Consider the following 25,992-nt stretch of genomic DNA (forward strand, 5'->3'; position numbering starts at 1 on the left):
ATAAATTAAAAATTATTTCCTATATTTGTAACTACCTAAGGCGTAAAAGTAATACTAATTTCATAAGAAATAAGTAAATTTCAAAGAAGCCTAAGTTGTTTTATTCGTCATACTTTAATAAGGTGAAACTTTTAAAATGACAATAAAAAATTACTATATTATAAATATATTATTACATTTACATATATATTTTCTAATAATAGGTACAAGCTATTTAATGATTAAATTCCAATTTTTATCTAAAGACATTATTTTTTAAATATTTACGCAGCACATTATTAAGAACATTATTTTTTCTCTCTTTATATTGAATCTTTTATATTGCTACATAAATTTAAAAGACAATGAAACAATCTCGAATTATTTATGATTTAATTTTAGAATGCATTTTTGCGTTAACAGATAATGATTTAAGAAATACAGTATAAATCGTAAACTAATTTATCATAATATTCAATAAAATAAAAGGAAACATCAAAAACTTAATGCAAAGCTTACGTCATTTGGGGATATATAAATATTTGATATAGCCTAAATCTTAAACTGATGAAAATTAAACGTTTAAGGTCGTACGAAAAAATACATAAAAAAGGATATACAAAATTTGTCCTTGTTGATTTAAATATCAGTTCATCGGAAAAATTATACACTTCGTTTCTATAATTTATTTTTAGTGTGCTTTATTCGTGAGATATGAAAAATAATGAGTCGAAATGTAGGTATAAAAATATTGCGAGCGAAACGAAAAAGACTTTCACGTTTTGAACATATGTTGGCCCTGAAAAGGGCCGATATATATATATATATAATGCGATGTATTGTATGTAGCTTTACTTGGAACTAGTGTATTTGGTTACTGCTTTAGTTCCCTCACTGACCGCGTGTTTGGCCAATTCTCCGGGTAAGAGAAGCCTTACTGCAGTTTGTATCTCACGAGAGGTGATCGTCGATCTTTTGTTATAGTGAGCCAATCTCGACGCTTCAGCAGCGATCCTTTCGAACACGTCGTTAACAAAGCTGTTCATGATGCTCATGGCTTTACTGGAGATGCCAGTGTCCGGGTGTACTTGCTTCAGTACCTTGTAGATGTAAATGGCATAACTTTCCTTCCTCTTCCTCTTCTTTTTCTTATCCGTCTTACTGATGTTCTTCTGGGCCTTGCCCGCCTTTTTTACCGCCTTCCCACTCGCTTTCGGCGGCATGATGTAATTATTAGCGACGAAACTCTCAACGTACGAGTCGCGCGTCGAACGAAGTCGGAGCGTCAATTGATCGTCGACTGTCAGGCGCGTTCATTTTATACGACTCGGGGGGAACGACGCTCCTCCAATCAGCTGTCGCGGTTGACAGAGCGCTAAAGTAACAGCTGTCACACGCTTTCTACGTTGAATCGGAGCAAGCTATGGAACAGGAACTCATTGCTCACAAACAGAACGTACTACCATAATGGTTTATAACAATAAAACGAATTTAACGATCCAGTATATATAGTTCTCCTCGATACACTCTAATACATTAAAAATATATGACTGTAATTGCGTTAGAATTTCACGTGAGATTGTATAGATTTTGGAGTAAATTCTTGCTATTCGCGTATTAATGTTGTACTTAATTAAATAATTCAGTTGAACGTTCTTACAAAATGGACATATTATTTTGTAAGCATGTGCTTAAAACAGATTAATCTTATCTCCCGATAAGATTCCAAATGTGTTTAAAAGATGATGGTATTTTTATGAAACACATTATATATATACAAATATAATTAAATACTTTTATTATAATGTTGATAAATTTTTATTCTCTAAATTACTATAAGATAAAGGATCTTATCTATACTCCAAAATTTATGCCAATGTTGCAGAATAATTGCTCATATTTGATATGACTTTATGCAATGATTGAACAGTAAAAGGAATTTTTTTTTTCCAGCGCCATTTCGTGATATCACGACGATTTCATGCAATTTTATTGTTATAGTCTGGCTTAATATTAAATAATTTTCACATACAATTGTGAGCAATAATATAATAATACATGAGCATAAATCGCGATGAGATGTAATCGATATTAAGAGAAGCCTTAAAAATAATTGTTTATATACTAAAATCTAAATTAATTTCGCTAACTTCTCTATCTATCGTTAATTATTTTACATTATCTTCGCAAAAACTTCACAATTTGCCAATATCTTTAGAATGAGATGGTTAAATATTTAGAGAAAAAAAATAATTACATAATATCATGCAATACTCTTTAAATCTCATCCGTTTTAAGAAAGTAATAAATTATTAGAAAATAATAAATTACATTATAGTTTTAACATTTATAAAATAGAAAAAAAAATATATATATAGAGTTTAAAAAGACTAGTAAACAAAAAATATTATTCGCCTTATTTTCTCTCTCAATGAGATGAAGTTTAATTTTAAAATCGTATGTTCTAGCTAGTGCATAGACTTGGATTTATAAATTATTGTTACTGTACATTTATTAGTTAGTCGAAGCTATTATAATAATTTATTTCATCTTTGAAAATAGATAAATAAATATAATAATAAATGTGAGAAGATAAAAATATTAAAATTTGATGCATGGATCTAATGATAAAGTGACTAGCGATAAAAAAAATTAATAAACTTATAAATGTACAAAGAATTATAATCAATCCAAAATTTTCAATATATATATATAGGAATATTGTGATTCATTATTATATTCAAGTTACATTTCTACAGTTTGATAATTTGTACAAATATATTAATTTGTGATATAAGACTATGCATTTAAAACTACGTATTGTCATAAAGTGATTACTTAAAATTTAGTGTATGCATAATATTTGGAAATATATTTTACATTATATTGTACAATGACAGATATGACACGTATATGTCAATATGAGCGTATTGAAAGTGTGTGTAAAAAAAGAAATTTATATTAACTTTATTACAAAAATAATCATATATCTATTAGTAAAAATATTACGATGCTACGAGATTATTCCAGTCTTAAAATTTTGTGGCCCTGAGAAGGGCCATTTTTTGATGATGGTTATCGGATTATGATTATGCTTTCTTTTCCGTTTTCTTGGGCAGCAGCACAGCTTGAATGTTCGGCAAGACGCCACCTTGAGCGATGGTTACACCAGACAGCAGCTTGTTCAATTCCTCGTCATTGCGGATGGCAAGCTGCAAGTGGCGAGGGATGATTCTCGTCTTCTTGTTGTCGCGAGCCGCGTTGCCAGCCAATTCCAATACTTCAGCGGCGAGATATTCCATTACCGCGGCCAGGTAAACCGGAGCACCGGCACCAACGCGCTCAGCGTAATTTCCTTTCCTCAGCAAACGATGAATACGGCCCACGGGAAACTGTAATCCCGCTCTGTTGGAGCGCGACTTCGCCTTTCCCTTAACTTTGCCGCCCTTTCCACGACCAGACATATTGCTCGAATCAGCGAATACAGAGATCTCGATCTTACGAGAAGCAAGAGAGTTGTGACGCACGGTCGATTCGTGCTGCCCTTTTGTACTCCGTCAGGAGAGCGCACCGCCACCTCTCTGAGCGCGCGGTGGCCATCCGGCGTTCTGATTGGTGCGTTGCAGCTCTCGCACGTACGTATATATATAATAGTTCGGCTCGCACCAGTCACATTTTTCCCGTGGATATCGAGGACTCTGTATCGTGGTTTAATCTGCAAGAGATCTTGATTTGACGAGAATGCCTCCTAAAGCGAGTGGTAAAGCGGTAAAGAAAGCCGGTAAGGCTCAGAAGAATATCAGCAAGACCGATAAAAAGAAGAAGAGGAAGAGGAAGGAAAGTTACGCGATTTACATCTACAAGGTACTGAAGCAAGTCCACCCGGACACTGGAATCTCCAGCAAAGCCATGAGCATCATGAACAGCTTCGTAAACGATGTATTTGAAAGAATCGCTGCGGAAGCGTCGAGATTGGCGCATTACAACAAGCGCTCGACTATCACCTCCCGCGAGATACAAACAGCTGTGAGGCTCTTGTTGCCGGGTGAATTGGCCAAGCACGCAGTCAGTGAAGGCACGAAGGCGGTAACCAAGTACACCAGCTCCAAATAAATTTCCAATAATCCTCCAGTACACAAACGGCCCTTTTCAGGGCCAACAAAAATTTTTAACGTTGATTTTTCTGGGTTTTGCATAAAAATGCGCTATATTATGCATTTATCAATTTTACAAAAAATAATTTATATGATGTAAAGATTATTTCGCTTTAAAGTCAAGTATGATTCTCCAAATTAAATTTTATTAATTTAAAACTCAGAAAAATTTAATCAAGTTGCATTTTATGTGAATTTATTATCGTTAAATATTAGAAATATTCACGCGTAAAGATTACCGTAATACTTCGGTATATAAATAACGGAAATAAAGAAAGAAAATGTTTTGAACACGCTAATTGCTAATACTTGACAGTTATGTTAATACATTTATTTTTCAATTATAATAATATTGAAGAATAACAATTTTTTTTTTTTTTTTTTGTAAAATACAATAATTCCATCAAAAATATTCTTGAAAAATTTTAAAATATACACTTTATTGTGTTTTGTAAATAGCATGTATATATGTACATACACGATTTATATTTTGTATGTACAGTATATATTGTATGGATTTATTTTTAAAATCAAAAACATTTTTATATATACTTATTTATCGAAAGTCAGTTATAATAATTGAACACGTTCTCTTTAATATAAGATTGTATATGAGATAGCTCTCTTGTAAAAGTATAGTCATAAATTTATAAATCGATATTTTCTTTGACAGAAAAGCATAAAGCAAAATTGAAGAGATAAAATTAATAAATAGCAGCAATATTTATTTCTACTTATAAATTAGAGTTAATATATTTAATAATGTTAAAATGTATACAAATATAATTGAGTTTGGTTTTTTTAGCCATCATTTGTTATTTAAAACATTTTTTTTCAGTGATAAATAAACGCGCGTATGTATAAAAAATAAAAATTAAAAATATTAATCTCCATAACGCGTGTGATATAGAATAAAAATTTTATCATAAAAAGATATTGCAGTGTTATCATAGAAAATGTCTTCCATGTATTGACCGATGTATTTAATAATCGATTATAATGCGACAAAGAATAATATTACACAAGTTTATTCTACGCAGGCAAGTGTCTTGATTTTTATTACTGCAATTGAATGTTTCAATGATGTTTCGTTTATGTTTATTTTAATCTTTCAGTTATTCGATTATTTCTCATCCTAACCTATTAAAAATTTTCAAGCGTACAAATTCCAATCACAGCATGGCAACAGACACAAAACTTTTGTCAGAGTCTAAATCTGATTTGATTGACATCTTTCATTCTGCCGTAAAAGCGGTATCACCGAACGAGATAATCAAAAAGAAAGTGAAATTCCAAAATAATACTTTGTACATTGATGAAAAGAGTTTTTTACTTCGAGAGAGTGTTTATCTAGTTGGATTTGGTAAAGCAGTTATGGGAATGGCAATAGAACTCGAGAAAATACTCGGTAATGTCTTGAAAAAAGGTATTGTCAGTATTCCATCAAAGGATGCTATGTGGATCTTCGAAGATAAATCTAGCTTTCCTAAGTTACACGATAGTGTGATAGACTATCGTGAGGGTAGTATCAATAATCAACCTGACAGCAGATCATTGAATACTACGCATGATATTATAGATTTGGTTGAAACATTGACAGCAGCAGATACTTTAATAGTATTAGTATCAGGTGGAGGTTCTGCTTTGCTATACATGCCAAGGCCTGTTCTTGATCAAGAAGACAAATTGGAACTCTGTAAAAAGCTTCAAAATGCAGGTGCTGATATTACAGAGCTTAATACTGTAAGAAAGAAGTTGTCTCTTGTAAAGGGTGGCGGTTTGGCACGAATGGCGTATCCTGCATCCATTATTACATTGATATTATCTGATATTGTTGGTGATCCTATAGACTTAATTGCTAGTGGTCCTACTGTATATAGCACAAAAGCACCAGATAATGTTATTAGTATACTAAAAAAATATAACTTATATCAATTACTAGAAGGCAATCTAAAGACAGTTTTAACATCCAAGGAGACTTTTGATGACAGAGCATTGTTGAGTCCGGCTAAACAATTCAAACATGTGACAAATATAGTTTTAGGAAATAATACAATGGCTCTTGAAACTGCAAGCTTTGAAGCATTGCGTAAAAAATTGACTCCAATTATATTAAGAAATGATATTACAGGAAATGTACAGGATGTTAGTTTAGCATATGCTGATATAACAAGTTTAATATGTCTTGTTTTATTAAAAGAGTTGAAGAGAGAAGAATTTTATGAAAAAGTACGGACCATGCCAATACTTTCATTATCTATTGAAAAGGTAGATGAAATCTTTCATAAAATCACTAACAATCTCGGTGGTATAGTTTTAATTGGAGGAGGAGAGCCTACAGTTGTAGTAACTGGTCAAGGGAAAGGTGGTAGAAATCAGGAGTTAGCTTTGCGTTTCTCGTTAGATTGGTTAGCAAAAGTCAAAAGTTATCCGCGATTCGCTGAATACGATGTAATAATGCTTAGCGCAGGTACTGATGGTCAAGATGGTCCTACTGATGCAGCAGGTGCATTTGGTTACCCTTCCATTGCACCTATAATGCATGATGTTTATGCAAAAATTAAGTCCATGGCTACTAAAAAAATTACTCAAACTTTACCTGAACAGAGAACAGAAATATCAGATAAAAAATCTAGTAATGCAACAGAAGAGTCTGTTTCTGCTCAAGAACATATTGATCCCTTGGTATTAACAACAATGGAAGTGGAACGTATGTTACCTGAAAATACTTTAAAAGAAAATGATACATACAATTTTTATTCGCGTTTCAAAAAAGGTGCAGATTTGATTAAGACAGGAATCATTGGAACCAATGTTATGGATTTACATTTTATTTATATTAAACAACGTTCGTGCAGATGTGAAATTGATTTCTCTGACAAATCATATGAAGAAGATATTTTAGACATACACGATTTACATATTGACGAGTCGACTATCGAAAAATACAAGGCTATACAGGCTTCATTAAAATTTGACAAAGACAAATTTTTACAACCTTCATTTTTAATTACCGAAGAGAAAGAACCACCTCTTAATATAAAGATCATTGACGAAAATTTTAAAGATCCATGTTGCAACAAAAAACGTAAACTTGATTAGGCAAAAAAATTCATAAAGAATATAATACATTCTATATTATTATATCATATCAATTGTTAACAATGAGTGCAATTAAGTGATGCACTATGTTGCATAAAATAACTTGTAGTTCAACAGTATCTTTTTGAAAAGAATAAATTTACATTTTGATGTAAATACAAAAATTTTTTAACTATACATAGGATACTTCAATTATATTTGTACGTCACAAAGGCACTGCTTAAAAATAAATCTTTTAAATTATAACACATTTTTTTACATTACATATTAATTATAATTGAAGAGATTGGAATAATATATCTTTTACATACTATACCATACACATTAACATACCACACGCACGCGTGCACGCATTTACACAGAGACATTGTGTGTGTGTGTGTGTGTATATATATATATAATTTGTTAATCTCTTTTTTTTTGTATATATGTAAATTTTTCTCATATAATTTCTTATATAAAAAAGAAATATAAAACTAATATTTCGTAAAGATATATATAAATATGAAATAACATTTATATATAGATAGACAATGCAGCTTTAGTTGTCAAAGACTTAATCTAAAAATCTATTTCTACTTTATAGATATATTATAGATTTCTACTATATATTTTGTTCTGTTACAGTTGATAATTATTTTAGTGCTGAATTATTTTGATAGAAATTATATTAAAACAAAAATTTAAGCTTCTTGAAAAGAATTATTTACCAAAATATACGGAAAAAAAAATATAAAAATTATTGGCAATTTGTCGTGTGCACATTCATTATTTTAAATGAATATTTTAATTAAACAATTTAAATTTCCTTTAAATTTTCTTATTTTTCTAATAACATATTTATAAATTATATGCTATAAAATGATAAATATGTGTAAGATTATATACTTATTTGTACATTACAATATTATTTTTAATCCTTAAGATATATTTCAGACAATAAAAAGCTTGTTAATTAATTAAGAAGCTTTTTGCATATTCAAAGATTATGGGATTAATAAAATAAAAAAAAAGTATAAGGAAGCAACAAAAGTTGCCAAAATTTATCAGAAGACAATATTTAAATGATTTGTATGTATACATGAATTCGTAAAATAGTTTTTAAATGTATCTAGTAATAAATATGAAAAAATTCACTACATTTTTTATTCAGTAATATCTCATTAATCAGAGAATTATATATGCTAAAGATCCCAACTAAATAAATGATGTTTGACTAGCATATCTCGAACCCCATCTTTTAAAGGTTGCGATTGTTCCTTCTTGGGTGGTAGTTCCCAGTCGGGATTCAAATTAAATGCAAATTGGCTTAGAATTCTCAATTCACATTTGATTTGTACCCAACCTGGACTATTTATGAAACTCCATGGATGATACCTATTATATATTATTATATGTATATATTGTAATAGCGATAATAGATATATATAAATTTTAACACAAAAAAAATATATATATATATTTACACTTACCATTTTTGTACTACTTCTACACAGGAACATAAAACTTCTAACCATAAATGAAGTACTTGTTCATTCAAACCAAGACAGATGAGAGAGCGTAATTTTACATCCATCTGAGCATGTGCATTATCATGTGTTAGATTTATAGATTGAACACAACGATATAATAACTGAAAAATTATTTTGTTATTGAACAGATATGAAAAAAGAATGATAGTGCAATATATAATCTATAGTACCTCTTCCGGCGTCAGAACTTTACCATCTTCGTCCAATCTATACGTTTTGCACAATACTAATCGACTATAAACAGAATTAAAATCCTTCTCCACTTCTCTATTAGAGGCTTCTTCTATAAATAACCATGGATGACATGGTCCGCCCAAAAATGACGGTCTCTTCATTCCATGCTCTAATACTGCTTTTATGGTGGGACACAATGTACCTCTTACTAAGTCGGTAACAGCTTCGCTAACTGCATCATCTCCGGCGCATGTATATTGTTTACTTCGTTCGTCTAGCAATTCTACAAACTTTGCAGGAAACCATCCTAAAATGTGTCATCAGTGCTTCAAAGTACTTAACATCATAAACTAAATTCTATAAGATTACTTTCAGCCATATATTACCTCTTAGTCCATTGAGTTCTCCTACCCAACAATGTTCATCTTTCTGACTAATTATCGTAATTATATCGTTCTTTCGAAAACCAAGCTCATCGTCATCGTGTCTCTCGAAATCTGTAACAAGATCAATTGTAAAATAGTTTCAGTTGATTCTCTTCAAATTTTACTATTACAAAATTATTTAAAATTATTTAATATGCAATAATAGAAAAAATATTTGAACCTAATAAAGCTTTGGCTCTTCTCTTTCGCGTTCGGGATACGTTGACATAATTGTCATGATCTTTTGCATGACTTTCCATAGTATAATCTGCTATGAGAACAATATTATTTAATTTTGGATCCACATTTATGAAGTGTCTTGCAACTTGTAAAACAGCTTCCCTTAAATCGACTAGAATTTCTAAAAGTTTCATATTCATATTAAGTTAGATAAATTTTATTATGAGAAATCTCTATACAATCTGAATGTACCTGTTTGACGTATATTTTTAGATTTTGCATCATCTTCACTATCATCATTTCCAAACAAAATTGTTTGTAACATTGATTTACTTCGCTTCATTTGACGTCTGTATAAGTAGTATGCAAAGGATATATATGTAAAAATAGAAAGAGATTTAAATGAAAAAGATTTAAATTAATGTGATTATTAATCAATGTTAATAATAATAGTAATAGATATATTTTTCATCACCTATTCAAGTGTTGTTTCGGTAAATTTGGTACCGCATCGGGATTCCCTACCAATCCACCTTGATCAGCCATTAAATATGCTAAATGACGACGTCTATGAGTTTCAACTAATACATCTGTTAATGATCCACTAACTTCTAAAGATACCTAAAATATATATTAAGTAGATATTAAAACAATGTTGAAATTTATAACACATTTTAGTAATATTATATCAAGAAAAACATACATTAAATAATTGATCCACATCATCAATGTCACCTGGGATGTCTGAGAGAGCATTAAATATTTGTGCAGAATTCTCCAATTGTTTTAAATCTGTTTCTGAAAGAATATTTCATAATGATAAGCTTAAAGTTATGATTATATATGGAAAAAAAAAAATATATATATATATATATATATATATATATATATATAAAAACATAAATACCTTTTATTTTCAACATTCCAAGTGTGATTTGAAATAAAACTATAGATCCATCAAAGAGAAACATATCCCATATTCGCAATAATATCTTCATGTGTACAACTGATGCAAATAAAGTCAGAAACCAGTGCAAAGATATGAGACTTAATTCTATGTCGTGTAGTGCCAAAACATGATCTATATCAGGAAGATAATTTGTTACTAATGTGCGAAGCACCTTTTGGTCAGCTTGAATACCTATGGAAATAATAAATTTAACATTATATAATTATAAACCTTTGTGACTTAAAATGTTTTATAACATCAACAAAAAATGTATTTACCCAACAATGTTGAAGAGTAATAAGAAGCTGGCAACAAATCTTCTACTATTGTTGCCATCATCCAAAATGCATTGTCCTCTTCCAAAAGCAATAATAATGATGCTGCTATTGTACCTGTGCCTTGGCAATAACTTGATGCAACAGAAAAAAAATAATGTTAGTATTTTATATTTATATTTGACTAAATAAAATTACACATTTGTATCTTTCCATACCCAATATCAGGATATAACCAAGCTAAGGCACGCATAACACGCCTTAAACGAGGTATACCAGTACTATGAAGATGACTAAAACATGCATTGGCTGGCATAATACGAAGGAGATCTTTCTCTATTTGTTTATTGGTCATTAAAGTATCAATACTTGAGGCTTTTACTAAATCTTTGTACATTATTTCCGACGAACATTTTTTCTGGAGTGCTCCTGTAATTAAACATATATTTTCATAATTTACAGTTTATTATATTCATTTGTGTTGGTTTGTACCTGACATGCGCATCCAAATTTGAGGTCTCAAAGAATGAGGTATTCCACGCCGAACCATTTCACGCAATTTATCTGTGCGAGGTAATCTTCGATCCATATTTTGCCAAGAGAGTTCTGCTACTTCTTTATTATGACTAAATTCTAACAGAGCAACCCATTGCAATCTGAAAAGTGGAATTAATATTAGTATTTTGATTATACTCTTCTCTCTTTCTCTATTTCTACATCTCACATACATATAACTGTAAACATTTATAAATTTGTCCATTGAATTTAGGAACTAAGAACAGAATATAATTAACCTGTGTTGAGGATCTTCAACAAATGGTATTCCCAATAACTTTTTCGAACTCTGTTCAGGTCCATCTTCCTCCTCCACACGAAAGCCAAATTCATCAAACCTAAATTTCACAATTAGGATAATTATTAGTACTCTATATTATATAATATTATATTTTCTAATTGTATATGTATTATATCTTATATTTTAGTACATGTATTATATATTTTCGAAATATTTTACATATAATAATTTTTTTATTGTGTAAAATAATATAGTATTTATATATATTTAGAATAGAAATTCAAAAGCTTTTGTACACTATAATATATGTAAATTTTACCTATATTCAGGCTGTGAATTTGGATCATCGGGTTGATTCAATTTAGCTAAAATATCCTGTGGCCACATAGATGGAGTTAATGCTGAAAATGGACCACCTGGTGCTGGTGACAAAGTTTCATCGCATAAACCTTCAATTTCTACTTCAACCTCATCTTCAGAGACAGCTGCTTCCAGATTTTTCTGGAGAATATCCAAATAATCCAAATAATAAATTATATCAAACTTAAAGTATACAAAGGTAAATAGTTTATTTTTCATTAATATAAGTTGAAATCTTTAGAAATAATTTTGATATTTCTTTAACTTTCTTAACTGTATAATTCAAGTGACATTTTGATTTTATTGCTCCATTTTTATAAATCTTCTTTAAGTGTGTTTATTTATTGTTACATATGTCAATTTATATAATTATAATTTTAAAATTACATAAATTAAAAATTGAAAAGGTAATGAGAGCTAGCGCAGTCATTGCCTTTCCAATTTTTAATTTATGATTATTATTATCGGAGCTTAACACATTTTAGTTTTTAAATTACAATATAGAAATCTATTTTTGGGCTTTGTATTCAATTGTGTCTCTTATTTTAATTAACTTATGTCTATATATTAAAAATATTTTTCTCTCTTTATAAACACACACAGTCCAAAAATAATTTATATATAAAATTATTAAAAAATTTTTCTATTTTACATGTTTCATGTTACATCTTTAAAGATATAAACTTATCCATGTGATTACTCACGTTATGTTCCTCTTTCCCGACATAGCCATCATGATCGCGAACATTAAAAAATGATTTAGCCAGATCCATTGTGTTGAGATGTTCTCGTGAGATCCTGTTTTTTAGCACGTCAAATCTTCATTGACATTTTGTGCCTGTCAATGTGTATGTACATGGATGCCTGGAGCACGGTTTTTTACGTCGAAGATATCCAATTTTTTGACACAGTGTCAACTAATAATCCCACACTGACGTGATTGCTTTTTCTAAATGCTCTTTCAGTATATATAATTACATTTCGAAATTCTCAATTTCATCCAATTTTATCTAACGTTATCAAACATCTGTGCACTGCACCGAGCATCGATATGCTAAAACGAGAAAGAAAGAAAGAGAGGATGGGAGAGAAAACGCAAAAGCATTGAGTTTGGATGCGTTCGGAAATGTCATACGAGCATCGCTCTATCTTTGTTATTTGCTGAAAGTTGAACGAAGATAGAACGACGCTCGTGTGCCCACGGGTAATGTTTCCGAATGCAGTCCTGTATACGATCATATATATTGTGCTCCCGTACACGAGATCTTCGAAAAATGACAACAGGGCGCAGCACCTTTCAAAAGCGAGAGATGCGCCGTTCGAGGAAACATGGCGTAAAGTGAGCGTGTTACTCGTGTGTCAGTGATTTCGGTAAGAGGTCAGTTCCTGAATACCGGTATTGGTGCGAAAATTTGCGTGCGATTCCGGCAAGTTTATCCTTAGACTCGTACTTGGAAACGACGTATTGGAGTGGACTTCAGAATCTGTCGGAGAAACACGCCGGGAACACGCACGGAGGAGACACATTAATAATTGTAGTCTCTCTGGCCTGTCATCGAGGAATACTCATTCTGCCGGCCACCCAGCCATTTCACGAGATTCCACTTGGCCAGTAACACCATCCGCGGTAATGTCCGTTCTTAACCGAACCTGCGAATGCATTTTGCGATTTCGCGCGCGACACGAGGGCCGCGAAACCGCGGGTTTTCTCACGCTCGCTGCCCGATCGAGTCTCAATCGTACGCCGATCGGAAAACTTCGGGCCTAATAAGCTTGTCCTGGCATGATGACGCATTCCTATCCCCTGAGTAGTGTGTATCGTCTCAGATTTAACATGATATATAGTTGTTATTACACTCGCGACCAAGTAGTTATTTGTACATTTTTTTTATATAACGTTCGCGTAAGACACACACATAACGCGTACGTAATGCAATACAATGTACAATTGAATCCGAGAGTTGTTTGAGAACTTCTCTGTTTTAAAAAATATTTACTAAATATCGACTTATCCAAAATATTATTTTTTTGTTGCTTTCCTGTTTTCTTTTTTCTTCTTTTTTTTATTTGAATATGTGTTACACTGGATTTTTCTCTCTTTCTCTCTCTCTCTCTCTCTTTATAACAAACTTGAATGCTAACTGTATACTAAATAGTAATTTTATATTGCAACTTAAATATCTTTTTTAATTATATTTTTTAATTGCTTTATATATATTTATTTGTATATATTTTTTTTGTTTTTATGCTATTATATTATTATTTATTAAATGCTAATTACTTATTGCATGATTTTTTATATTACATAAAATTTATCATTCTTAATAAAATTATATTGCAATTAAAAGCATACTACAAACATATGAACATAATATAGAAAACACTATAAAAAATAAAAAATGTTTTTTAATTTTTTAGTAGCACATATTTTTCACAACAATATTTGTTTAATCAATTCTTTGGATTAATTGATCTTAATTTTTTAGATTAGATTGGATTGATTTTGTTTTAATTAAAAATAAGCATGCTTTTCTGCATTAAAGTATACATCAAAATATACATCAATAATAGATCAGTACAATGAAGATTAAGTAAGTTTTAACAATTAAAATCTGTTTAATTTACACACATATATATACATATTCTGTATAAAATATATTGTAAGTGTGTCTTTTATTAATAAACATTCAGACATTGGTTGTACTTTTCCAAAAACTATTTCCACAGATTTCTATATTAAACTTTTATATTATTTATATTAGTATATATATATATATATATATAGAAGTCTACGACTATTTTGCTTTTTTATAGTGATAAATAAAAGCAAAGATATATATATATATATATATATATATATATATATATATAATGTAATATATTTTTAACTTATATATATATAAACATATAAGAAATATATATGTGGATTGTTTATATATTTATATAATAATTACATAGAAATATATACATAAAATATACATAGATTTAGATAAAATATTTAGATGGTAGTGTATAGTGAATAGTTAATTAGTTCATTGAATTATAAAAGAAGCAATTATCATAATTATTTCATATTTTAATTATGTATGCCATGCAGTTAAAAAAGAAAAATTATAAAACAGGGGAGAGAGACAGAAAGAGAGACGGGTTGTGGTCTCAGAAAAGAGAGCCATTTCACAAGCTTGGTTTAGACATTCTAAATATAGCTGGAGGCTCTATAGGCTTTCCGTACTGTGTCATGCCGTGCAGAACAGCATCCTGCTATGTTGCGTAGATCTTGCTCATTTTCCATATGGCATGATGCCAATTTTTGTCTGTTTCAGAGTATCTGTGATAAGCTTTTAATAATTACTCTCTCTTTTTGAAATTCTATGTCATTAATACAAGAAAAACTATTTTTAAAATGAGAGAGGTGCTAAGTTTTTTGCTCTATTATCATATAATGCAATTTTTCTCATTGAAAAATTTTGAAGAATATTTTAGATGATATTTTTTAGAATTGTTTATATGATTTGATTAGTTAATATAATAGTTTTAAAAATTATTATAATAAATATCTGATTTTACAAAATTTATGGATTTATGTTATTTTACTTACAGATCATGGTTTGCAGAGCCGATGAAAAGAGTCAAATATGTGTGGTCGAATTCAATATGCCTTATGAGGTTAATCATAAACTTTGCACTAGTGACAAATTTTCCCTATATATATCTACACGTGCAAAAGATCTTTTCAATTATATCGAAGAACACTATCACATGCCACCAGATAGCTTTAGATTGATTCTATGCACATCATCATGCAAAATGGTTAACTTTTTAATACATAATAATTTATGTATACAATGTGTAAATATATGTAATATTAATATAATGTTCAATCTTAGATTAATTTGGCTGATATGAAAGACAAAACAATGGAGGAAATTGGCGTAGATTTCTCGATTGATACAAGTTCGGCTGGAAAAAATACTCTATTTGTTGTTGATCCACAACGACCCTTTGTTATTGATGTAACAGCACAAAAAATGGCACAATACAATCTGCCAACATACAATCTCGCAGGTGCACCAGCTCTTCAACCACATATATGGGGAGAAGAGGATATTGTTAAGGAAGATGTTAGAGAAGATGTTAAAGATGATAAAGAGGAAGTTAACTTTAGAAGTTTCATTAAAACTGAGACAAGTACGTATATATATATATATATATATATATATATATATATATATATATATATATATATATCTTAAAAATTATCCTATTGTAAATTTATAATTATTAATACAGATCTATCGTATTAAAATATATATTTGAATGATTAATATTCCATAAATTTTTAAGGCTATGTTGGTTTAGTCAATCAAGCAATGACTTGCTATTTGAATAGTCTTCTCCAAGCATTATACATGACGCCAGAATTTCGTAATGCACTATATAATTGGGAATATATAGACGGTTCTGAAAAAGATGAAGCCTTAAGCATACCATATCAATTACAGAAATTATTTCTCAATTTGCAGGTATTAAATCTTTAGAATATATATATATATATATATATATATATATATATATATATATATATATATATTTACTATTGCATTAATGTTATTAAATTTACTGCAATATGTATTTTTAATTAAATTTGCATGTTTTCAATCACGTTATTTAAACAGACATCTACAAAGTCTGCAGTCGAAACTACTTCCTTAACTAAAAGTTTTGGATGGGATTCTACTGAAGCATGGCAACAGCATGATATTCAAGAGCTTTGTAGAGTTATGTTTGATGCATTAGAACAGAAATTTAAAAATACAGAACAGGCGGATCTAATCAATAGACTTTATGAAGGTACAAAATATCATATATGAGTTCATCATCATATGTAAGTTGGAAAAAATCTCTAATTTGCCTTTTATATTGTTAGGAAAGATGATTGATTATGTTAAATGTCTTGAGTGTGGAACAGAGAAATCAAGAGAAGATACATTTCTTGATATCCCATTACCAGTTAGACCATTTGGAAGCAATATTGCATATAACAGTGTGGTAAAATATCACATATAAGAAAATCTGAAATATTATTTGTAATATTTGTATATAAGAAAAAAGATTTCTTTTATAGGAAGAAGCAATCAGAGCATTTGTTCAATACGAAACATTGGAAGGAACCAATCAGTATTATTGTGAAAAGTGCAACAAAAAATGTGATGCACATAAAGGATTGAAGTTTACAAAGTTTCCATATCTGTTAACCTTACATCTCAAGCGATTTGACTTTGATTACAAAACATTTCATAGAATCAAGCTTAATGATAAGTATGTAAACTGCATGCAATATTATATTGATATAGTGAAAATTCTGCTGTTTATTGCAAACTTGCATCTTTATTTAAATTATGCTATTGCAGAGTCACGTTCCCAGATATATTAAATTTAAATTCTTTCATCTCGTCCGCAACGAGTCAAGAATCTCCTGGTGGTGAAGAAGACATTGGTTTAGGTATCAAATGCGATGATAGCTCTACAACGGATAGCGGTACTTTAGACGATGACTGTGTACCGTGCGACAACAGTCTTTCCAATAGTAATCATTCAGCCAATCATGATCAAGATGATGATGAAGGTATAATATGAGAATATTGTCATTTATAAAAACAATTTTTAGAATTATTAGAAAATGTATATGTCCAATTTCAGGTATTGATATGAGCAATGGACCATCGACATCAAGTTGTAGTACACATAATCATGAGAATGACAAGAATCGCAGTACTTATATGTTAGGAAAAGGTCCATATATGTATGAACTATTTTCCATCATGATTCACAGCGGCAGTGCGAGCGGAGGCCATTATTACGCTTATATAAAAGATTTTAAAACACAAGAATGGTTATGTTTTAATGACCAAAGTGTAACTCAAGTATGAAAATTGATTTCATAAAAATTTATTTTGGATATTTAATATCATTGATAATATTTTTGATTGCAATTTTGATTATAATTTTAGATAACTCACGATGATATTCAGAAAACATATGGAGGCGGACCATCAAGAGCATATTATAGTGGTGCATATAGCAGCAGCACAAATGCATATATGCTCATGTATAGACAAATTGATCGTACTCGTAATTCTTTGCCTATGCAAACTCAAGATTTTCCACGACATATTCAAGTACGTGATTAAAGTAAAAAATAGAATTTAAATATAAATTTGAACAAATTGCATGGATTGGTTTGATAAATTTGAGATAGGAATGTTTAAACATTAAATTAAAATAGTTTTTATAGTTTGAATCAATGAATCGAATAAATTGTAAAATGTTTGATAAATTCGCAATTCGAATCGGCAAAAGCAAACAAGTTATTTTTAGATAAAAGCAATATTGAATGCATAAAAAAGTTATATTTGAAATTGCCATAATAAAACTTAACAGCAGTATCTCTTATGAAATTTTCAGGAGAAAATATTATTATTTTAAATAATCTCATGTGTTAAATTTTTTTTTTTTTTTTGACTAGTTGATTTAAATGTGATTTATTTGTATTAATTATATAATATTTATATAATTATTTCTCTTCAGCATTTTTCAAAAGTGTTTAATTATATTATTTATAGGAGTTATTGAAGAAAATGAAAGAAAATGAAGATAATGATAGAAAAAATCGTGAAAAACAAATGTCCATACCTAGATTGAAAATATATTGTCATCACCCAGTAGAGGGAAAATTGATGAACATTAAATTATATGTTATGTCTGACATTACCTGGGCTGAGGCTACAGAGAAGGCATATAAGAAATTTGGCCTTGAAAATGTAGTGAGTCTAGATCAATGTCGTTTAGTTAGTTACGAACATAATACCGATTTAATAGAATGTAGTTATGATGATCGAGAGCATGAATCTGTTGGAAGTATATGGCGTATTTCACGACGATTCGATTTATTGTTAGAAATTCGTCGCAAAGATCAAAAGTTTGAGACATATTTACCAGGTGGTGAGTACACAACTGAATGGATGTGTATAGTTAATTACATATCATGGGAACATTTTAAACTTATTTAAACTTTTTGAACATTATATTTCAGGAGTTGCAACTAAGGTATTTGTCATAGATGTAGCGAGAGAGGAGGTAATTGACGGTCCAATCGATATTCGAGGTTCTTTGTCGCAAAGTGTTAAAGAGTATAAACAAATCGTAGGAAAAATTATTAATATGGATCCTAAGCAAATGAAAGTAATATTACGAAAGCATCCAGAGATTAGACCTGTGGAAAATGATGATAATGATCTTCAAACTGAAGGATTTTATAATGCAAATAAAGTATTCATATCAACAATGTATGACATAGATAATAACAAATCTTTTCAAGAATCAACAGTATACAGAGTCATAGAAAATTTTAGATATGTTATTTCATTACATGTCCAATTACCAGATACCAGCAAAGGTAATTTATATAACTTTTAAATAGTATATAGGATATATGTGTTTGATCTAATTTGGCTATCCAGAATATCTATTGTTTTAGAAAATTCATTGTTTTAGATAGCACAAAATTGTATATAGTTATATATTGTAAAAAGTGTTAGATTACGTAGAGTATTAGAGTATTATAGTTATGCAATTGTAATCACTAAATTATAAAAATTTTAATTTCTTATGTATAGAAATATTGGAAGAATTGAATATTCCGTTATTAGATGATAAACATGAGGAAAAAGAGAAGCCTGTAGCCATTAGCAATGGTTCACCTAAACTGTGTATTCCCGAGTCTTGGGACATCAATATTTCAAATCTGAAATACAGTGAAAATTCAAAAAGTTGTACACGGAATAACGAAGATACTATTCGAAACATAAGTCCTCAGTTAGGCGAAGCTGAGGAGTGGAATACACCTGAACAGAGTAATAGTGAAGATAGTAGCCTTAGTGATAGCGATAAAACGTTAGTCGGCGATGCGCCGGATGGTGCCGATATTGAACCGCAGTCGTGGCATAGGCGCAACTATAGAGACTACAAGATTTCAAAGCAATTCGAAATAGAAAACTGGGACATTGATGACGACTCTGATTATTACTTTAGAGCTAAGCCATATACAGATAGTACACAACAAAAATGTATGTTGTCGAATTCAACCCTTCTTTTAGTGATTATGATTGTCTCGACTTTTTTCAATTTTAAATTATTCTTTCTCTTTTTACAGTATTTAAAGTATTAGTCGATAAAAGAATGAGATTAAGCACTTTAAAAAAAGATTTAGAACCATTCGTAAGTGTACCTGTGGATTATTTTAAAATTTTTCGTTTATCGAATTCCGGTGAATCAGAATGTAGCTGTTTAACAGAACAGCTTAATTCGTACGAGGATGGTGAGAGACTTAACGTAAAACTCGGACGAGCTTTGCGTAATGGAGAATTTAAAGTAAAATTATATCAACTATTGGTCGACTCCACTGAGGTTTGTCAAATTTTTTCTTTTTTTATATTTTACAAGTTTCATGTTGATATTATTACAAGTTTTTTTTTTATTATAAATGAAAATTTTTTTTAGCCTTACAAATTTTTGTGCGAATGGATCGTCTCGAAAGATATGACGGTCGGGCATGCGAAAAAAGAGATACTAGCAGAAATAAAGAGAAAATATGATATAGATATACCGTATGAAAAATGCCGGCTTAGAAAAAAATATTATAAGACAGCCTCAAAAGTATTCTTAAACGAACAGAAATTCGAGGATCTTCGATTTCACACGCAATTTGAGATGATTGTTCAAGAATTATCAGATAAAGAGACAGTCACAGATATCAATCAGATCGTCCTGTTTGTCAGAAGGTGGTTACCAGCAAAATTGCAACTAGGACAATTTCAAGAAATTGTTATGGATAATAGGACCGTCGAAGAATTAAAAAAGAAGGTAAATCATGCAAAATCATTTTTTACAAATAAGATAAAAAGAAGCACATGTAAATTGAATTTTTATAAGAATAAAATGAAGTACATAGATTGCCATTGATTTTTTCTAGCTTTCTTCAATATCAGATATTCCAGAAGAATATATAGATATAGCTAAAGGAAAAGGTAATTTTCCATGTGACAGTTGTTCTGTGCTTCGAATTCAAAATGAGCTTGATTGGAATGAACCTCATGATAGTTTAGCTTTCAATTTTGAAGATGGTGCCGTTTTCTTATATAGGTATCATTTTATAATATTTTTGGATATTATTTTGGAAGGAAGATACATGGTATTGATGATTTTCTAATCATCTCTCAGTTGACTAAATCTCACAGTTTTTAATTTTTTTTTAGGGATAATAGGGAAAAACCAAAACAATTAAATGCTGATGAGGTAATGGAAATCGCTTTTAAGGAAAATTCACGCTTAACGCCGCTTACTACTACTTCAAGTTACAGTCCACGTCGAGAGAGAGCACTTAAAATATATTTGGATACCGAATGATTGTTCATAGAGAAAGAGCACAAGTCTCTTAAAAACGAATTATTAAATAGGCAAATGAGTGAACACAAAACATTTGCACGTAAATTGTTTACATATTTGATATTTGTGAAATCAACATGTCATCAATTACCAGATATTTTGTGTTTCAAGGAATCTTCAGCATTTCAAAGCTTTCGCGTTTTTAAGGGTTTTCGGCTTTCCTTTGAAACTATTGGATTTTTAAGACTGTTTGGATTCATGAATTGTTATATAGTAATACATATATCGAGATCTTGGTATACATACCTAATTTCCAAATTTCTAGAATTTATATGAAGTGTAAAATATATGTGCGGTATATCACTTGGTCCGTTGAATCAATTTTTCATCTGTAGAGATAAATTAAACAGCATAGTTAGCTATAAAAAATCCAATAATGTGATAATAAATTTCTTGATACAGTTTCTAAGTGAATTATGTGATACAGGTTTGATGAAAATTTATGTGATTTATTGTGAAAACTTATGTGAATTATTGACTAGCACAACAATTTATATTTCTGATATTTTTATTATTTTTTTATAAATTGCTTGTTTTTTCCTGTATAAAGAAAAGAATTTATATCTTATATATCTTAAAATATGTTAGACATTTTTTTTTATCTTTATTAAAACGGAATTACATATTAATATTATACACAAAATTTAAAAATTTATACACAAAAGCTTTCATATTGACAATATTTTTGTTTCTTTTCTGGCACAACAATGATTAAATCACATTCTTCAAGTCTATTAGGCTTTCAAATTTTAGTTTATGAAGTATCTTGTTTTGCAAATCATTTTTTCTAATATGTATATACAGCATTAATTTGACAATGTGATATGTGTCAAATTACTTTAATCATGTTATAACAAATATGTGATAATTTTTAATTATTTATACTTAATTAATATCTTCACTCTTAATGTGCATAAATTCGAAAATAACAAAAATAATGTTTTAAAAAGAAATGTTGAAAGAAACAGATTATTTTTATTATATACAAATTTTTATAAGTTATATATGCATATATATTTTTTTTCTTCATCATGTTACTGACAGAAAATCTGAAAGAACATATACTGCTGAGCTAATATATTTCATTATTGTTTTTACTTTATAATGTATATGTATACATATCTCTCATCATATTTCTATTTTTTGCAATAACAAACATAAATATTAAAAATATTTTTATCTAAAAAGATATGAGTATTTTTTTTAATTTATAAAAATGTGAATCACATTTATTGTTTCAGCTGCTAATGTTTTTGCTTGAAACCATCTAGCCTGAAATCTGTTTTTATATGACACTTCAATGATTTTTTTCTCTTAAAGATGAAAATTGATAAACTGGATCAAGTGGTAATTTAATTAGTTCTATTTGTTATAACTTTATTTATTTTGTTATCCTCTCTATAATTAATGTTTTATTTATCACCTGAAACTAGACTTTAAACGTTGTTTGATTAATGTTTTTATAATCGCTGAACGAATGAAAAATATTGATGCTGATGCTATCTTTTAGCAAGATAGATAACAATAAAAGTTGTGAATTATACATTTGATCTTTTTTTTGTGAATAAGTTAATTGTAAGATTATAATATATATCTCTCTTGATAGGATTGTAATTTGAAACTTTCCACTCATCAGCGATCAAATATTATTCTCTGTATAATACACCGAAGTTATGTGTGAGACAAATTATATTTATAATTATTAACAATGAAATATTGAAATATCTGAGTATTATTTAGATAAACAATTACCTATTTTACAAACCTTTATCCTTATTTAATCATAGCCAGAAATATATATGCAACATATTGAAAACATTAAAAATAATACATCAATAAAAATATTCAAAATCTCTTATTTATAATATTAACCCTTTATTTATAATATTATTCTATAATATAACATAAAAAGATATAAATCAATAAAAAATAAAGAATTTATTATATATATCTCTAATATATATAATAATTGAATTACATTCAATTTATTATTAATTCATGATGATGAAAATTTTCCAAATTATTCCAAATAAGTTAAAAAATGTTCATATATTTTTTTATTTTACTATATACGTATATCTTTATTATTATAATTATCTTTATTATATATGTCATAAGACATAAAATATTTCGGCGATGTATTATAAATAATAAGATGTTCGGTCTTGGCGGGGTAAATAATAGCGCTCTATTATTTACGTTTTGTGGCCTTGTTATCATTTGTGCGGCGACGATTGAATCGTAAAAGTGGGAGACGCTACGTCACAAATTCCTTTCCTATAATGTTTATATTATCATTTACGCGACGACACTCGAACAGGAAAGTAGTGACGCGAGACGCTCCGCCAAATTCTTTTCCAAACGCGATCGCGCCTATCTGGGAGTAATTTGATTGATATAATTAATACAATTAATAATTAATCCTTTACATACATTAGATCATATGTTAATTATATCGCGAGAATGAATTTCGAAGCGCGTTTTCCGCGTAATTAATTTTTTTTTAAATTTAATTAAATTTTATTAAAGTTGATTCAAGTAATTCAAGTAGTCAAGTAAGAGGAACGTAATGATAGAAGTCCAAAATAATAAATTATGATTTTGTTACTATTTCTTTTTATGAGCAATATTTCTTTAATAATGTTTAATAAATATAATTTAAATTTAAATTAAATATCATAAAGTTAAATATATATATTTCTTCTAGTATTTTATTCCACTCTTCGATAATCTAAATATGATTCACATTGGGAACGCGCAATTAATAATCTAATCGCAGGATTAAATAACTAACTTAATGAAAGACTTTGTGATATATATCTATCGATTAAGAAATAATTAATCCATATAATTTATAATTTAATCTATAATTTTAAATTTATAATCTATAATTTTAAATTTATATAATTACTTATATAATTTGATATCCTGCATATATATACATATAGGCCATGAAATATTTATAATATTTCAAGTTTAATTACATTTCGTCCAATGCTTTATTGTTTGACTTTTCGACGGTTTAAATATTCGCATGAAGAACAATAAAATAATCGAATTGCAGGTCCGAATAATTAACATAACAATAAGCTTCGCGATACATTAATCGTTTAACAAATAATTGATCTATAATTTAAAATACTTATATAACTTAATATTTCGGATATATATTTTATAATACGTAAAATATTTCGACAACGAATTAACAATACTTCTAATATGGTGTTCGGCCTTGGCGACATAAACATTGCGCGCTATTGTTTACGTATCACGACTTTGTTATTATTTCATTTAGAGATACATGAATAGAACTGTAGTGGGGTGAGAATTCCTTTCCTACGTGTTATCATTCGAACCGCGATACTCGAACAGTACGGAAGTAGAGCGCGAGGCACTCCATCAAATTCCTTTTTTAAACACGATCGTGTTAAATATCGGAAAATAATTTAATATAATAAATATTAATTATCTTTTACATAATACCTTAAATAATACGTTATTATATCGCAATGATTAATCTCGAAGCGTGTATTTCGCGCGTGATATATACACATATAATCAAAAATCGAAATGATAGGAATAAAATTGTAAATTATTGTTCTATTACGATCTTTCTCTTCCTTTTTAAATATATATAATTATTTCTTAAAAGATACTTTAAGTTCAATTTCGTCCGATGCTTTATCGTTTGATTTTTTAAATATGATTTAAATATGATTCGGATTGAGAACGCGCAATAAAATAGACGAATCGCAAGATCGAGTAATTAACATAACGATAAGCTTCATGATACATTAATCGTTTAACAAATAATTGATCTATAATTTAAAATACTTATATAACTTAATATTTCGGATATATATTTTATAATACGTAAAATATTTCGACAACGAATTAACAATACTTCTAATATGGTGTTCGGCCTTGGCGACATAAACATTGCCGCGCTATTGTTTACGTATCACGACTTTGTTATTATTTCATTTAGAGATACTTGAATAGAACTGTAGTGGGGTGAGAATTCCTTTCCTACGTGTTATCATTCGAACCGCGATACTCGAACAGTACGGAAGTAGAGCGCGAAGCACTCCATCAAATTCCTTTTTTAAACACGATCGTGTTAAATATCGGGAAATAATTTAATATGATAAATAATTAATTATCTTTTATAATATATTATCTTAAATAATACGTAATTATATCGCAACCGTAAATCTCGAGACGCGTATTTCCCGCGTAATGTATACACATACAATTAAAAGTCAAAATGATAGGAATCAAAATTATAAATTATTATATAGTTTGTCGCGATCTTTCTCTCCTTTTATTTGCAATAATTATTTCTTTAAAAATACTTTGTCTAATTATATTTCGACCAATACGTTGTTTTTTTTTGACGATTTAAATACGATTCAAATTGAGAACGCGCAATAAAATAGTCGAATCGCAAGTCCGAGTAATTAACCTAATAATAAGCTTCGTGATATATTAATCATTTATTTAATAAGTGATTTATAATTTAAAATACTTGTTTAATTTAATATTCCGTTTGTACATACATC

The 25,992-nt window shown here is 29.1% G+C and overlaps 6 protein-coding genes across 7 annotated transcripts; 3 read left to right on the forward strand and 3 right to left on the reverse strand.

Moving 5' to 3' along the window:
• Positions 1–777: 777 nt before the first annotated feature.
• LOC126852051 (histone H2B) lies at positions 778–1,262 on the reverse strand. Its single transcript, XM_050596533.1, has one exon. It carries the CDS (start codon positions 1,200–1,202, stop codon positions 831–833), a length of 372 nt encoding a protein of 123 aa, XP_050452490.1. The 5' UTR covers positions 1,203–1,262; the 3' UTR covers positions 778–830.
• Positions 1,263–2,742: 1,480 nt separating this feature from the next.
• On the reverse strand, positions 2,743–3,487 carry LOC126852050 (histone H2A). Its single transcript, XM_050596531.1, has one exon. It carries the CDS (start codon positions 3,441–3,443, stop codon positions 3,069–3,071), a length of 375 nt encoding a protein of 124 aa, XP_050452488.1. The 5' UTR covers positions 3,444–3,487; the 3' UTR covers positions 2,743–3,068.
• A 177-nt stretch (positions 3,488–3,664) lies between these two features.
• On the forward strand, positions 3,665–4,667 carry LOC126852052 (histone H2B). The gene has a single exon (XM_050596534.1). It carries the CDS (start codon positions 3,721–3,723, stop codon positions 4,090–4,092), a length of 372 nt encoding a protein of 123 aa, XP_050452491.1. The 5' UTR covers positions 3,665–3,720; the 3' UTR covers positions 4,093–4,667.
• Positions 4,668–5,068: 401 nt separating this feature from the next.
• Positions 5,069–8,225, forward strand: LOC126851969 (glycerate kinase). The gene is made up of 2 exons (XM_050596375.1): positions 5,069–5,173; positions 5,249–8,225. Exons 1-2 carry the CDS (start codon positions 5,133–5,135, stop codon positions 7,233–7,235), a joined length of 2,028 nt encoding a protein of 675 aa, XP_050452332.1. The 5' UTR covers positions 5,069–5,132; the 3' UTR covers positions 7,236–8,225.
• Positions 8,226–8,367: 142 nt separating this feature from the next.
• LOC126851962 (small G protein signaling modulator 3 homolog) lies at positions 8,368–12,970 on the reverse strand. Its single transcript, XM_050596358.1, has 15 exons — positions 12,631–12,970; positions 11,886–12,067; positions 11,565–11,663; positions 11,263–11,426; positions 10,989–11,199; positions 10,774–10,904; positions 10,454–10,687; positions 10,250–10,344; positions 10,022–10,167; positions 9,799–9,896; positions 9,548–9,727; positions 9,328–9,438; positions 8,938–9,248; positions 8,708–8,868; positions 8,368–8,612 (listed from the first exon to the last, which is right to left on the reverse strand). The coding sequence occupies exons 1-15, from the start codon at positions 12,697–12,699 to the stop codon at positions 8,420–8,422; spliced, it is 2,385 nt and encodes a 794-aa protein (XP_050452315.1). The 5' UTR covers positions 12,700–12,970; the 3' UTR covers positions 8,368–8,419.
• Positions 12,971–13,410: 440 nt separating this feature from the next.
• Positions 13,411–23,152, forward strand: LOC126851950 (ubiquitin carboxyl-terminal hydrolase 47). 2 transcript variants are annotated; one of them, XM_050596312.1, is made up of 17 exons: positions 13,411–13,553; positions 15,527–15,736; positions 15,814–16,114; positions 16,271–16,449; positions 16,603–16,777; positions 16,854–16,975; positions 17,052–17,245; positions 17,338–17,552; positions 17,627–17,850; positions 17,938–18,105; positions 18,550–18,928; positions 19,020–19,382; positions 19,603–20,052; positions 20,139–20,392; positions 20,486–20,848; positions 20,958–21,127; positions 21,241–23,152. In XM_050596312.1, the coding sequence occupies exons 2-17, from the start codon at positions 15,530–15,532 to the stop codon at positions 21,389–21,391; spliced, it is 3,915 nt and encodes a 1,304-aa protein (XP_050452269.1). In that variant the 5' UTR covers positions 13,411–13,553; positions 15,527–15,529; the 3' UTR covers positions 21,392–23,152. The 2 variants fall into 2 exon arrangements, with proteins under 2 accessions (XP_050452269.1, XP_050452270.1); XM_050596313.1 differs by lacking the exon at positions 13,411–13,553 and adding an exon at positions 13,577–13,849.
• Positions 23,153–25,992: the final 2,840 nt, after the last annotated feature.

The sequence above is a fragment of the Cataglyphis hispanica genome, chromosome 9 (genome assembly GCF_021464435.1).
Source record: "Cataglyphis hispanica isolate Lineage 1 chromosome 9, ULB_Chis1_1.0, whole genome shotgun sequence".
Lineage (NCBI taxonomy): Eukaryota > Metazoa > Arthropoda > Insecta > Hymenoptera > Formicidae > Cataglyphis > Cataglyphis hispanica.

What these genes read in the sequence shown, in the direction of transcription:
- LOC126852051 (XM_050596533.1), bottom strand. Translation starts at nt 1,202, where the DNA reads ATGCCGCCGAAAGCGAGTGGGAAGGCGGTAAAAAAGGCGGGCAAGGCC.
- LOC126852050 (XM_050596531.1), bottom strand. Translation starts at nt 3,443, where the DNA reads ATGTCTGGTCGTGGAAAGGGCGGCAAAGTTAAGGGAAAGGCGAAGTCG.
- LOC126852052 (XM_050596534.1), top strand. Translation starts at nt 3,721, where the DNA reads ATGCCTCCTAAAGCGAGTGGTAAAGCGGTAAAGAAAGCCGGTAAGGCT.
- LOC126851969 (XM_050596375.1), top strand. Translation starts at nt 5,133, where the DNA reads ATGCGACAAAGAATAATATTACACAAGTTTATTCTACGCAG. An exon ending in CACAAGTTTATTCTACGCAG is followed by an intron (nt 5,174 to 5,248) that starts GCAAGTGTCTTG and finishes TTAATCTTTCAG; the next exon opens with TTATTCGATTATTTCTCATC.
- LOC126851962 (XM_050596358.1), bottom strand. Translation starts at nt 12,699, where the DNA reads ATGGATCTGGCTAAATCATTTTTTAATGTTCGCGATCATGATGGCTAT. An exon ending in GTTGAAGATCCTCAACACAG is followed by an intron (nt 11,427 to 11,564) that starts GTTAATTATATT and finishes TCCACTTTTCAG; the next exon opens with ATTGCAATGGGTTGCTCTGT. An exon ending in AATTTGGATGCGCATGTCAG is followed by an intron (nt 11,200 to 11,262) that starts GTACAAACCAAC and finishes GTTTAATTACAG; the next exon opens with GAGCACTCCAGAAAAAATGT.
- LOC126851950 (XM_050596312.1), top strand. Translation starts at nt 15,530, where the DNA reads ATGGTTTGCAGAGCCGATGAAAAGAGTCAAATATGTGTGGTCGAATTC. An exon ending in AATCAATAGACTTTATGAAG is followed by an intron (nt 16,778 to 16,853) that starts GTACAAAATATC and finishes TTATATTGTTAG; the next exon opens with GAAAGATGATTGATTATGTT. An exon ending in TATTGGTCGACTCCACTGAG is followed by an intron (nt 20,393 to 20,485) that starts GTTTGTCAAATT and finishes AATTTTTTTTAG; the next exon opens with CCTTACAAATTTTTGTGCGA.